Source organism: Pteropus medius, unplaced genomic scaffold (assembly GCF_902729225.1).
Source record: "Pteropus medius unplaced genomic scaffold, Ma_sr-lr_union100, whole genome shotgun sequence".
In the NCBI taxonomy this organism is placed as follows: domain Eukaryota; kingdom Metazoa; phylum Chordata; class Mammalia; order Chiroptera; family Pteropodidae; genus Pteropus; species Pteropus medius.
Window position 1 is genome coordinate 11,723,253 of NW_024349225.1, and position 12,162 is coordinate 11,735,414.

The 12,162-nt window shown below is 42.1% G+C and overlaps 1 protein-coding gene, 1 long non-coding RNA gene and 10 other non-coding genes across 17 annotated transcripts in view; 11 read left to right on the forward strand and 1 right to left on the reverse strand.

Annotated features, from left to right (window-relative positions):
* The window catches only part of LOC120617656 (uncharacterized), a 21,386-nt gene continuing 9,224 nt past the window's right edge, over positions 1–12,162 (forward strand). The window contains exons 1-10 of one of the 2 annotated variants that reach the window (XR_005656987.1): positions 33–100; positions 685–737; positions 930–960; positions 1,160–1,200; positions 1,486–1,517; positions 1,841–1,883; positions 2,168–2,206; positions 2,351–2,380; positions 2,567–7,162; positions 8,335–8,349. This is a non-coding gene — a long non-coding RNA (uncharacterized LOC120617656). Of the gene's footprint in view, positions 101–684; positions 738–929; positions 961–1,159; positions 1,201–1,485; positions 1,518–1,840; positions 1,884–2,167; positions 2,207–2,350; positions 2,381–2,566; positions 7,163–8,334; positions 8,350–12,162 lie in introns of those variants that run through there. The other variant, XR_005656986.1, reaches the window with a different exon arrangement.
* Positions 330–409, forward strand: LOC120617827 (small nucleolar RNA SNORD74). Its single transcript, XR_005657063.1, has one exon. It is a non-coding gene; the product is annotated as a small nucleolar RNA SNORD74 (small nucleolar RNA).
* On the forward strand, positions 794–855 carry LOC120617835 (small nucleolar RNA SNORD75). The gene has a single exon (XR_005657070.1). It is a non-coding gene; the product is annotated as a small nucleolar RNA SNORD75 (small nucleolar RNA).
* Positions 1,012–1,093, forward strand: LOC120617823 (small nucleolar RNA SNORD24). Its single transcript, XR_005657059.1, has one exon. It is a non-coding gene; the product is annotated as a small nucleolar RNA SNORD24 (small nucleolar RNA).
* LOC120617833 (small nucleolar RNA SNORD77) lies at positions 1,347–1,414 on the forward strand. Its single transcript, XR_005657067.1, has one exon. It is a non-coding gene; the product is annotated as a small nucleolar RNA SNORD77 (small nucleolar RNA).
* Positions 1,711–1,770, forward strand: LOC120617829 (small nucleolar RNA SNORD44). Its single transcript, XR_005657064.1, has one exon. It is a non-coding gene; the product is annotated as a small nucleolar RNA SNORD44 (small nucleolar RNA).
* On the forward strand, positions 2,027–2,091 carry LOC120617834 (small nucleolar RNA SNORD78). Its single transcript, XR_005657069.1, has one exon. It is a non-coding gene; the product is annotated as a small nucleolar RNA SNORD78 (small nucleolar RNA).
* Positions 2,420–2,503, forward strand: LOC120617825 (small nucleolar RNA SNORD79). Its single transcript, XR_005657061.1, has one exon. It is a non-coding gene; the product is annotated as a small nucleolar RNA SNORD79 (small nucleolar RNA).
* Positions 2,670–2,749, forward strand: LOC120617830 (small nucleolar RNA snR60/Z15/Z230/Z193/J17). The gene has a single exon (XR_005657065.1). It is a non-coding gene; the product is annotated as a small nucleolar RNA snR60/Z15/Z230/Z193/J17 (small nucleolar RNA).
* LOC120617826 (small nucleolar RNA SNORD47) lies at positions 3,375–3,452 on the forward strand. The gene has a single exon (XR_005657062.1). It is a non-coding gene; the product is annotated as a small nucleolar RNA SNORD47 (small nucleolar RNA).
* Positions 3,595–3,672, forward strand: LOC120617824 (small nucleolar RNA SNORD81). Its single transcript, XR_005657060.1, has one exon. It is a non-coding gene; the product is annotated as a small nucleolar RNA SNORD81 (small nucleolar RNA).
* The window catches only part of DARS2 (aspartyl-tRNA synthetase 2, mitochondrial), an 18,561-nt gene continuing 16,546 nt past the window's right edge, over positions 10,148–12,162 (reverse strand). For 4 of the 5 annotated variants that reach the window (XM_039881452.1, XM_039881455.1, XM_039881454.1 and 1 more), the window contains 2 exons: positions 11,879–11,954; positions 10,148–11,141 (listed from right to left, as the gene is read on the reverse strand). In XM_039881452.1, the coding sequence (XP_039737386.1) occupies positions 10,927–11,141; positions 11,879–11,954 (291 nt within the window). In that variant the 3' untranslated portion in view covers positions 10,148–10,926. Of the gene's footprint in view, positions 11,142–11,878; positions 11,955–12,162 lie in introns of those variants that run through there. The other variant, XR_005656984.1, reaches the window with a different exon arrangement.

Consider the following 12,162-nt stretch of genomic DNA (forward strand, 5'->3'; position numbering starts at 1 on the left):
ACGCTGGCGCGGAGAGTGCGTCATGACGTCACGGGACGCAGTCTTTATATACGGGCGCCTGGACGCCATCTCGGTCTTTCGAGGCTGAAAGTCGCCGCTGGTAGGTACGGATCTCTCTGTTTTGCGGTTGCTAAATCGGTTCTCGGCTCGAGGCTTCCAGGTCTTGGCAATTAAAGTGGCCTTAACTGCCTGGCGTTTGTAGGCCAGTCTCAAGCCTTTGCGTGGCGCACAAGTTGAGGATGGTAGAGGATTGCGTGTCGGGTGCGGGCTTGGCCTTAACTCAGCTGCTCGGGTTGTTGGGCCGAAATGCGGGAAAAACCTCGGCTGTCGTGCTCTGCCTGTGATGAAGCCTGTGTTGGTAGGGACATCTGAGACTGTTGATGAATGCCAACAGCTCTGATGGCGGCGCATACCGAGTCACCCGAGGAGGCCTTTGCCAATGACTTGGGCTGGAGCCGCTTCCTCCAGGAATGCCGGTAATTGGGGTGGTCCACGTGGTTCTCTAAATCAAGGAATTGTGTAGTGCAGCATTATTTTTTCAGTAGTTGTTAGCCTTTGTTCAATTCTTTATATCTTAAGTGACTGTCGCCATGAAATGGATGGCGTAAGCAGCTTGCATAGGTGATACTGAAATGACAATCCTAATTTGGAGGAAAATGGACTAAACCCTAATCTTTTCCCTAGGAATGATGCTAGGCACGAATGCAGTGTGGCTTTTGATGGCTTCTGATGGACAGGTAAACATACAGTGGGGAAAATGAAATCTGCTTCGAGGTGGTCTTTTTGTTAGTTAAGCCTGTGATGGTTTAAGAGTAGTGGACAGAAGGGATTTCTGAAAAATACTATTCTGAGGCTTAAGTTGTTAGGATGTTACTGTTTAACTTGGCTTCACAGTATGTTTTATTCGACGTTGTGTGTGTCTTTTCTAGCTGTACCAAAGGAATGAGAACAGCTGCCAGGGTAAGTTCACTGAAATTTCCTCTGAGGCGGGTGGTGAAGGTCCACTGAATGTGCCACAATGATGACATTTTATTTGCTACTCTTGACTGTGAGAATGACGAGAATTGTTACCACCATTATCTTAACTGAGGCACACAAAAAGGTGACTGAGAGAACATAGAGACTGCACCTAAGTTTACATGAAGCTGTTTCTTCTCAGGGCCTGAAGCTCAAGCATCACTCTTGATCGTTGGCAGACAGGTGAGAAACTTTGATAGTTTATTTTTATTCAGTACTTTTCAATTATTTTTTAAGGAATTAATAGATTGCCGTGTCGGCGCTGATGTTTAGGGTTTTCTCCACCTTTTCAAATTCTTCGTATTTATGCGAGACACCCAAAGAAACAGATACTATGATGGTTGCATAGTTCAGCAGATTGACTTGTGACGAGATGTACCATTTGTCTGATGTGTCTGTTATTAAACTGGTTTGCTGGTAATGGCATAAGCAAGGTACCACTATTAAATCTAGCTTTTTTGTTCGTAGGCATTAAAAAGAATTAACTGGAAGTTGAAGTGGTAAGTAAAATTATAATTGAAAATCAGTAACTGGGTAATCATGACAAAAGAATGCCACCAGTGGCTTTTTAGGGTTGCCTTCTAATGCATAGGAAGCACTCCTGGTGCCGTGCTTGAATGGTGTGCTGAGAGCATTAAATGCCAGACAGCCTTGTCCTGTTGTCTTTGGTTAGACGCCATTTTTAAAATAAAGCCTGTATGATGATAAGCAAATACTGACTGAAAGTGAAGGTCTTATTAGCTCTACCTGATTTCAGGCATTTTTGGGATTTGTGAAAAGGAAATTCGTCTTTGGCTATTGTAAAACCACTTTTATTTCCTAGGTGTACTTGAGTCTGATGTGTCTGGATTGGCTTACTCTTTTTGGTAAGTACCACCGTTTAAGAGCACGCTAGTAGGCTCAAAACTTACTGAGGATGCTGATAAAGTACAGTGCTTAACTACCAAGCTACTACTAATGCCATGTTTGGTTAGTGAATGCATGTTAACGCATGCTCAGAACGGGGTTTTTGTAATGATGTTGATCAAATGTCTGACCTGAAATAAGCATGTAGACGAATTTAACACTGAAGAACCCTGTGACAAATAACTCAAGAGAAGAATTTAATGTTACGTTAATGTTAACGAAAGATACCTTGCTTCTCTTTTAGCTAATGGATACGCATTTTTATCTGGATGACGTTTCTTGGGTAAGACATGGAGAAAACATTTGGCTTCTGGTACTGGTATTATCGAAATGTGCTGCCATTAGTATATGTTGACTGGAGTGATTCTGGTGTTGGAAGGCCACTGTAATGTTGAGAAGTAGTCTAAAGAAATACTTGGTTTTTCAGGTGCAGATTGTGGCGACCATTTACGTAAAGGTATGTGTTCTCTTAATCCTACTTAGTTGCTAAGCAAGATGCTGTTCGTGATGATCTTTGAAATTTAAAACAGATGGGAATCTCTCTGAAAAAGAATGAAGATTTTTAAAAACTGAAACAGTACCTGGAAAATTTTAGAAATTTACCTATTACTACCTGTTATAAATTTGAATACTTTTTTCTCAGGTGTGAGGAGTTGTCAAGAGCCGGGCTGGTTACAAGACCTGGAGAAGAGTTTAAGGAAAGGTGTAGTAATTTCAAGTTTGTTTCTCTGTTAACTGGTTTAAAGCCGATACAATGATGATAACATAGTTCAGCAGACAAACAGTGATGAGCAGTATTGTCTTTCGCTCCTATCTGATGTATCTGGCTGCAACAATTTCTATTTCTAACTTCAAAAAGAGAAGTTGGGCATTGACATACAACATTTAGGTTTGGATAACTGATGTCTCATATACAAGTGTAATTTAACTATTAAGTCACATTTGGAGAAGTGCAGGTTAATACATTTTGTGAGAAAATTTTTATGGCATATAAATCTAGATAATACTAGATGGAATTATTTCGCTTTTTATTTTTTAATTTTAGTTTGTACTTGGATTCACAGCATAATTAAACAGAAAATAAAGTTCCCATATAACCTGTGTTTACATACTTCACTGTCAATATTTAGCCACCAGAGCGGGTCTTTTGTTAAAATTGTGAACCCATATTGACACATTGTTGCCACCCGAAATCATAGTTACATTAGGATCCATTCATGGTGGTGTAGTGAGTTTGGACAAATGTATTATGAGACATCCACTGTTGTACTGTACAGAATAGGTTTACTACCCTAAATGTTTTTTCTAAAGTTAATGGGTTATAAAAATGGAGAAAATTAGGGCAAATCTCCAACCAATGTCTTTTGTTTTTTTTCCCATCAGATAGGCAGGCCTGTGACTGAAGATTTCAAGGTAAGTCAGTCTTTCGTATATATGATAAGTTAGAATGTAACCAGTGATGTAACGATTCTGCCAAATGAAATAGAATGATATCACTCCTAAAACCGTTCCATTTTGATTCTGAGGTTACTTTACTAATGAGCATCACACCAGCTCTTTTTTCCATGATTAATGTGTAATCTCTGCTTTATAGGGCACTTGTGACAGTGGTCAATACAGCTGGCCTGTTGAAAGGTAAGCCGTGAAAATATTGGTATTGTTGTCTTTCTCCAGAATAAATGATGATCTCACCCCAACTTGAACTCTCTCACTGATTATATTGATGATAATTAAAGATCTGATATTCTGTGTACTTTAAATACTATTAGAATTGAGATATGGAAATGTGACTAAAAATAGCTTTGTCCTTGCAGGCGGCTGGATGAATGGATGCTCGTGAAATAGATTATCAAACAATTAATGAATTTTAATAAACTTTTATAAGTCATCTGATCAAGTTTGCTTATTTCAACTCAGTGGCATGAGAGAAGGAATGTGGGACATCTTTGTTAAGTAAGACACCATGGCACTAGGGTCCCTAAGGATACAGCCAGTTGGCATTTTCCTGTGTGTTACAGCATGTTCCAGGCTGGAATGAAAGTGCAGTTGATTATGCCGAGGCGAAAACTACAGCCCTTCCTCTGGTTTGGTTCCCTTATGGGCAGCTGAACCGTCAACATGAGCTTACGTAGATAAAATTGCAAAGAACAGTAGATGGCTCTTGATGTCAGCAGTGGTATGGAAAGTGCTGAAACTGAGAAATCTCCCTTGGTGATAAGTGCTGTGCCAATGGGTCTCTTCTGGCAAGTGTTGATAGAGCCAAAATTTGATGTGTAGGGGGAGTAACTGCTTGTTTTAGATCTCCCCTGAAAGACGCATATTGAAAGCCCCAGAAAACTGGGACGGACTTAACATTTTTGAGGTTATTAGGACTATGATTTCAATGACCTTGTCTTTAGAATATTAATATTTATAAGTAATGATTTTGCAAAAAGAATTGAGGTATGATGCACTTACTTCAAGTTAATAACTAAATTACCAAATAAATCGTTTTCTCTTAAAAGCACTGAAAAGTCCCTGTCAGTCAAATTTCAGCTCACTTCCTAGCTTAGCACTTGGAACATCGAGTTGTGATTTCCTAGGACTTAACCTATTTGTTAGCTTAAAAATCTTGAACGTTGTAAATCTGGAAAAGGTGGCCACTCCCATTTCTCTCAACGGTAGGCACTGCGAGGGTGAGTTCTGACACTCAGGTTGAGGAAGTTGTTTCAAGCTCTATTAGCTCTAGCAGCATTTCTGTTTTGAAGTATCTAGGCTTTTTATGCTTCACGTTCTGAGGAAAGGTCAGGTACCCACCTTGGGGTTCCTCCCTCCGGCTCTGAGGCCCTGTGAAATGGCACCATCACCTGCACCAGCTATGTTTTTGTACCACAGTTTTTCCTATGAGCATATAAAGTCTGTGAAAGGGATTTAGATACTCCAATCTGTCATTCATTAGGTGGTCAATATTTATCGAAAGAGTTAGGTGTGATCAGATGAGTCTTTGGGAAGTTTTGATGACTCCCAAAAGGCCGAAGATAAAATTTTGAAACGGGGAAGTTATACAAAAGCAACGTGCAGCACGGACCTTGCATGAGGGTCTGGCCTGGATGACTAGGTGAACTCAGGGCTGGCAGGAAGCTAGCCGCAAAATGATGACAAGCTATAAATCAAGGGACATTTCTAGTATACTTAAGCATTAGTCCTGTTTTCAATACATGGGTGATGAAAGATTTTGTGGATAAATAGGCAGATGATTAAATTGCCAGAGACCACACACAGGTGACAGTGAACAGCATGTCACATGCACTGGGTGAAGGTGTGGGAGGGTGAGGTGTGCAGGGTTCTTTTTAGTGCTGGAACTGAATTACTGATTGCCAGATGATAGACTCGAATCCCATTTACTGAGATCCCATGCAAATTTTCATTTTCCTTGATGAAAATGATCCTAGTTCATCACAGAGCCAACAAAGTAGCGGTTCTAGTTTAGTAAATGGTTTCACTGCACGGTACTGCCAAGAACACAAAGGATCCATGTAATTATGCTCTCAAGCTGGAAAGCTGGGTTCTGTAGTTTAAAACTGGGGCTTATCCTTTTAAAAATGTCAGCTCTTAAACTGATTCTCATGATTAGTAAAACTATGTTTACAGATTTTAAAGGGATCCTCAAGCTCTAACATCCCTGAGCTTGAAAATGTTTTATGCTTGTTCCAGAAGCAAAGCTAGGGAAAATGTAGGTATACTGCTGTATGGATGAGCTGAGACTGGACTCTTAGGTGACCTACCTATTCGCCCAGAGCATTGAAAGCTCAATGCCAGGAATTAAGCTAGCGAAGCAACAGCTCCCAGCATTTGAGGGCTCTCTGCTTCCGTGTTGGTGGTTTGGTCTCTGCCTCTGCATGGCTTCATTCAGCATGATTGCTTCATCTGTCCTAACAAGCTAAAAACCTCCAGAATGGGGATCACAGTTTGTTCATCTACATGCCACCGCCACCCTGAGCTCCTAGCCCAGAGCTCGGCATGTTTTAGTCAATCATTTGGTGATTCATCCAACAGATGTTTATTGAATACCTGTTATATGCCAAGTAGTGTTAAAGGTGCTGGGAATAGATAACCACAGAAAACGATACAAAAATAAACCTGCCCTCATGGAGCTTACATTCTAGTGGGGCAAACGAAGTAAAATGTAGTGTATCAGATGAGGGAAGAATAAAGCGAAGGGGACGGAGGGTGCTGGGGCATGGCAGGGGTGCATTCTTTTGCATATGATTGTCGGAAATCACTGAAAAGGAAGCAGAGCAAAGCCGATACTAGGGAGTGAACAGCACAGTTACTTGGAGGAAAGGCGCCGGGGCAGCTAGGGCAAAGTCCCGGACATGGGCTCCTGCCTGGTGAACAGGAAGACCCAGGACGCTGGGGAGTGGAGCAGGGGAGAGTGAGGAGGACAAGGCCAGGTAGCAAGTGGCAGGGTAGAGGTTTGATGACAGTGTAAATAAAGACTGGCTTTTCTCAGGAAAATGCTGGAACGTTTTGAGCAGAGGATCTTCCCTGAGAGCGGAGGGTAGGGAGTTCTGTATGTTCTTATATATAAAGGTTATATGTCCTTATTACCTCTTTAGTATCTCGGTGCCATTTTCCGATTCAGAAAACTGGAGAGCCTTATTTCAATTTCACAAAGTTTAGTAACTTTTATGCAGCATTATCATTCTGGAATTTGTTATTAAACCTCGATTTTGAGTACATGCCATTTTAATGTTTTCTATGACTGAGAAATACACATGAAGCACTTATGCTACATAGCACATATACTTTTTTTCCTAGAAAAACGATGTTCAGTGTTTGAATTATAGGCTGGCCCGCAAGACTAGCCATGCTTCTTCCAGAAGTATCCCTAAACCCCCAGATCCTTGGTATTGGGCGGGCAGTTGGACAGGCATGTGGCAGGGGCTGGCGATAGGAGAGAATGGATTTGCATTTCATCAGTTTCCATCTTGGCTTTATTCAGTTTTCTACATGGGAATGTTTAACCGAATCCGTGTAACCTGCAAGCAATGTCCAGCTGCCCAGCAGCTCCTAAGAGGTCATCTTGCTCCAGGCAGGACAGGCCTCAGAGTGATCATACAGCCCATGCAATGCAAAGCCAGAGCTGAGAATGCCTAGCATCATGTGATCTCAGTTGTGACGCTGGCCCGAGCACTGCCACAGGAGACCGTGGGGGACATGCTTTTAGGTGGCATCGGAAGCCGTTCAGAGGAGGAAGGTGGGTGTCTGATTGTCTGATCCATTCCCCCCTCACCACATCCATGGGAAAAGTCAGAACATGGCAGCCCCAGTTTAAAAAGGTTAGTGTTGGGGTTATCTAACTGCCTCAGCCTTCTCTCTACCAGGTACCTCCTCTGCCACTTCCAAGTGAGGGGACTCACAATCTTAAAACTATTTGATAAAAGCATTTTCCTACATTACATTAAAATATAGCACCCTGCAGTGTCTGTACACCATGCTAAGACCAGGAGCTTCTGTGTGGGGGTTCTCGGGGAACTCGAATAAGAATAGCAGAGACCAGCTGGGGACAGCTTGCATTGGCCATTCTGCATGTCTCATTTCAGGGGACTTAAGCAAGGTCAAAAGATTTTGTCAAATCCAGCGTGACACTAACATCCCCGGTCCCGACCCACTTCCCCATCCTAGCGTGGTCCAGTAACTAACTGTCCATGGCTCTGAGTGGGGGTCCTGGCGGACGGGTGTGGGGAGATTGATCAGGGCTGCTCCCAGAGTGGGACCGCGGACGAGGACACGGTGCTGCAGTGGGGATCTGACCACCTCGGACGGGTCAGAAACAAGCCTCTTTGTTCTGGAACCAAGGCTTTCGTGAATGCCCTGAACATGGCATTGACTTTTGGTGGTCTCACTGCACACTGCTCACATACTGGGTTGATGTCAACCATAGTCCCCAAATAGCTTTTGCTTAGTGTTTTTATTTATATTATATATTAGCGGGTGCTAAAAAACGAAGAAGGGTTGCGTGTGGCTATGGTGCCTCACCTTTGTTCCTTTACAAAGCCTCTACTGTGCTGCTGGCGTCCGGACACTCGTCACTGAATGCCTGTGTAGTGGATGATTGTGACGATATCCCTAACTCCAAATGCCACTTACAATTCATGCTCTCATGACATTTTGTATATCTACTGTAGCACTTAGATTGTTAAAGTTGTAAACAACAAATGCATCAATTACAAAGGATGCGTTTCATTTTTAACCATGATAACCAAGTAGTGATTTAACAAAAGAAAAATCTGCAGCAAATACTAAGCTTTTGCATTTATTAGCCAAACATGGAACGAATGTGCGTTTACCACATATGCTTAACTCAGAGACTTCCTATGATGTTCACCCTCGCTCTCTACAAGTTTTGCATTTTGTGTTTTTTCAAAGCCGTCTTTTATGGCATCTTTTGTGCTCTCTGGTTGAGATTTCCACGCAAGGCAATTCGCAGTGCCACCACCAGGTGGCAGCATCCCCCCAGTCGGTGAGTTTCCAGGCGGGGACACCACCGGTGGCACTGTAACCTCAGCAGCCTTGAACAAATGGGGCTGAGCCAGGGTGAAGTGCACATAATCCCCGGGAACTGACGGGAAAAACACCCACAACAGACAGAAGCTAAGCGAATGCCTCTGAGTGTAGTTTCTGCTCAGGTCAGCATGATGGCTCAAGAGATCTACCCCAGGGAAGGCTGAAAGGTTCTCTGGGGCAGTGAGGAGGTAGGGGGTGACCTATGGGGACGGTCCTCACTTCCTCCAGGGGAAGCTCTGCACCAGATTCCACACTGTGACTAACTTTTAACGAACTTAAGTTTAGGTGTAGTATCAAGGAAGAATATCCATGATGATCAGAGAAGACTATTAAAATACTCTTCCCCTTTCTAGCTCCCTGTTTAAAGCCAGATTTTCTTCATATATTTCAACCAAAACAATGTATCACAACAGATGGAATGCAGAAGCAGATCTGAGAATCTAGGCACATCATAAAGATTTGCAGAATGTAAAACAATGACTCTTCTAATGTTTTAGAAAATAATTATTTTTTTAAGTAAAATATGCTGTTTGTGTTACTGAAACGGTTTATTTTCAATTGAATTCAAATGTTTATCAGAAATCATAGTTCCTACTGCAATCGTAATAGATCTCTATAGAGCTCTTAGGGGTTTGCAGTAATTTTTAAAGAATATGAGGGGTCCATCATCTTAAATACAGATGTTCATCGTGTACCTGGTTCTCACATTGCGAGTAACTCACTCTTGAAATGAGCAAAAAGCATCCTTGCGGCAGGATCCTTAAGATGTTCGCTTAACAGAAAATCCGCAAGGAATGAGATGTCAGAGTTCTGGTTCTTCAGGAAGGGAATTCTGGGAACAGGCAGAGCAGCTGCAAAGATGCAGTTTTATTCAACCAAAACCCAAGAGCACAAAGCAATCCTGCAGACTCATCATCTGTATATTTCTCAACAAGGAGAAATTGTTCACAAAACTCTCTTGAAGCTAATAACTATCAGTGGTGTAGCTGGCAATTGCTTACCTTGCTTTTGAAACTCTCAACATAGGATAAATCTAAATTCCCTAGGAGGTTGGAGATTGGATCTGGAATAATCTTAGCTTCCAGTTTACAATTACTTTGTGCATTTCAGGATCCTGGTTGTGTTGTTTTCGACTTTATTAAGTAGTTCCTTAATTTTTGAGGAAATATTTAAAATTTCATTCCACCTCAGTGATGATTTAAAATAGTGACATTTCCCTGGATTTCAGAATAAGCATTTTTTTTTTTTTCTGACAGACGGTACTGAAGTTGAGTGATGCCCCAAGTGACTAGGTCTCTGAGATGCCAACACAGGATTGTGTGACTTTTGGGGACCTGGGGCTTTGGGTATTTATAGGCTACAAAAGATCCTCTAGGTTTTGGGTGTTTTTCTGTAACTCTCATTTCATGGTGGAAAAATTATACATTATATCAAAAGGATATCAAGGCAAAAGTGAAGATAACATAGAACAATTTCATTAATCAAGGCCTTGTTCCCATTTTATAGTTATTAATCATAAGCTTTTATCTGTCAGAATGTGTAAGAAAATCACAATGGACTTGAGTGTTCACTTTTTTGCACATTTGAGGTTGGTCTAAGGTCAATATATTCAATTACTTATGGTTGAAGGAAACTTATTCAGGGCTTAATGATTTTTTAAAAGAAATATAGACTATTGATTAATAAATTTATTGTTTTTCTTTTAGTACAGATACGTTTTGTTTAATCTTACACTATAAAATACAGAGATATACTTGTGTCTGTTTATAGATGGATGATAATCTTCCATTTGTGTCGTGCCTGACAGTTTTTCAAAGTGGTTTTATTACATTATCTCGCACATACGTTATTTTCTCTGATTCTGGCAAGAAGGGCCGGGTGGGGCTGCCAGGGCCGGTACGGTTCGCGTTTCACGGGAGGGAGGCTGAGAGGCTTATGTAACTCACTTGAGGTGAAGTGCTGAGATTCTGTGTCTCTCATTTCAGTGATTTTTTGATTATATTGTGCTTCACGATGTTATGTTAATAGTGAAATGTCACTGTCCAGCTTCATTTATAGGATTCTCTTGACAAGGCCGAACTGACTCCTCCCCAGCTGGCCAGTCCGTGGGGCAAGCATTTCTCACCTTTCACACATGATTTGATTACTTCTGCCCTAAGTGAACAACCTACTATCCAGGTTTGAAAAACATGATTAGAAAACACTTAGCCATTGTATTACCCCAACAAAGAGCCATCTTCCACATTTCTCCAGGTAAAAAGAAGCTTCAAGAGTCCCAAACAAAAAAATCCTAATAATGCATGTCATCAAGTCAAAACTGGATACCTTCCATCTGTTTCTTCACCGTGGAGAATGCTGCCTGGAGACCTTCTACCCAAAGACTTCTCAGCTCTGTGGCAGGACTCCCGGTCTCATTTCGGCCTCGAGGAAGCAAAGGTGACAAGACCCAAAAGCTCAACTTTCTGGATGGCGAGGATCATTCATCGAGCTCTTTTCTGCTTCTGAGTCTGTTGGCCAGGCGACCTGGATATGATAGGGCTTCAGTTCCTCAGGAGGGATGAAATCTGGGGCATTGCTCATGAGGTCGTGCCCCCGGAAGGACTTGGGGAAGGCTATGACGTCTCTGATGCTTGGTGCTCCGGTGACAAGGCACATCAGTCTGTCTAATCCTGTGAGTAAAATACAGTATTAACAGATGAGCATGTAATCTAACATTAGGATGGACTTCATTTTTCTATAAAGGTTGTAAAGAACTCTTAAACAAAAATCTTTACCAAGTTGCAGCCAAGCACAGTTCACGGCCTTTTTAGGGAACTTTCATTTGTTTGCATTTCAGAAAAATACTCAGGACCAATATTCACATGCTACTGGGATCAACGGTGGCAGTAGTTTAAAGAGCCCTTAGCAAGGGCTTACTAAGGCCTGAGCAAAATTAGGTGCTGTGTAGGGGACGCCAAGAACACAGGTCTCTGTTGTTGAGGGCCTGTAACCGGGTGGGCTTCTTAGAATTCCTCACTCAGCCCTGCTTGACAGAACAAGCAGCGTGAGCAACCACGGCCCTGGCCGGCAGATGCTCCTGTCAACCGGCCGAAGGCCCCGCAGCAAAGCTTCCCAGACCCTCATCAGTGTGTCTGGGCCCCGGGGCTGTGGGTGATCCTCAGTGCAGACTACGTACTTTCATGCTATTAAAAAGTCTCTCAACTGCAAACTCCTTGTTAAGTTTGATCTTCATAACTAGTAAAATATATTTAAAAAAATATATCATTAAAATGAAAACAAGGTCTTGTAGGACCCTTGGGCTCGTCCCCTACTTTATTTACTCCTCCATCACCCGCCATGAGCTAAGCTCAAATCTGAGACGTAGTGCTAGGGATCGAAATGCAGCTTGTAAAAGGACAGACTTTACCTAAGGCGATTCCTCCGTGAGGAGGCGCCCCGTAATCCAAAGCCTGGAGCAGGTGGGAGAGCAGTGTCACATCTTCCTGAAATTAAAAAAAAATTCAATTTAAATATATACTGACGGTCCACTAAGCGCCATACGGTGTTAAAGGGAAAATAAAGCTGAGTTAAAAAAGAACCTTAATAGGTTTACAGTTTAGTAAGAGAACAGGACAAGTCACAGATATTAAACATGCAGAGAGGCGCCTGGTCTCCCTAAATGCAGCTATTATTATACTGATACCGCAGAGT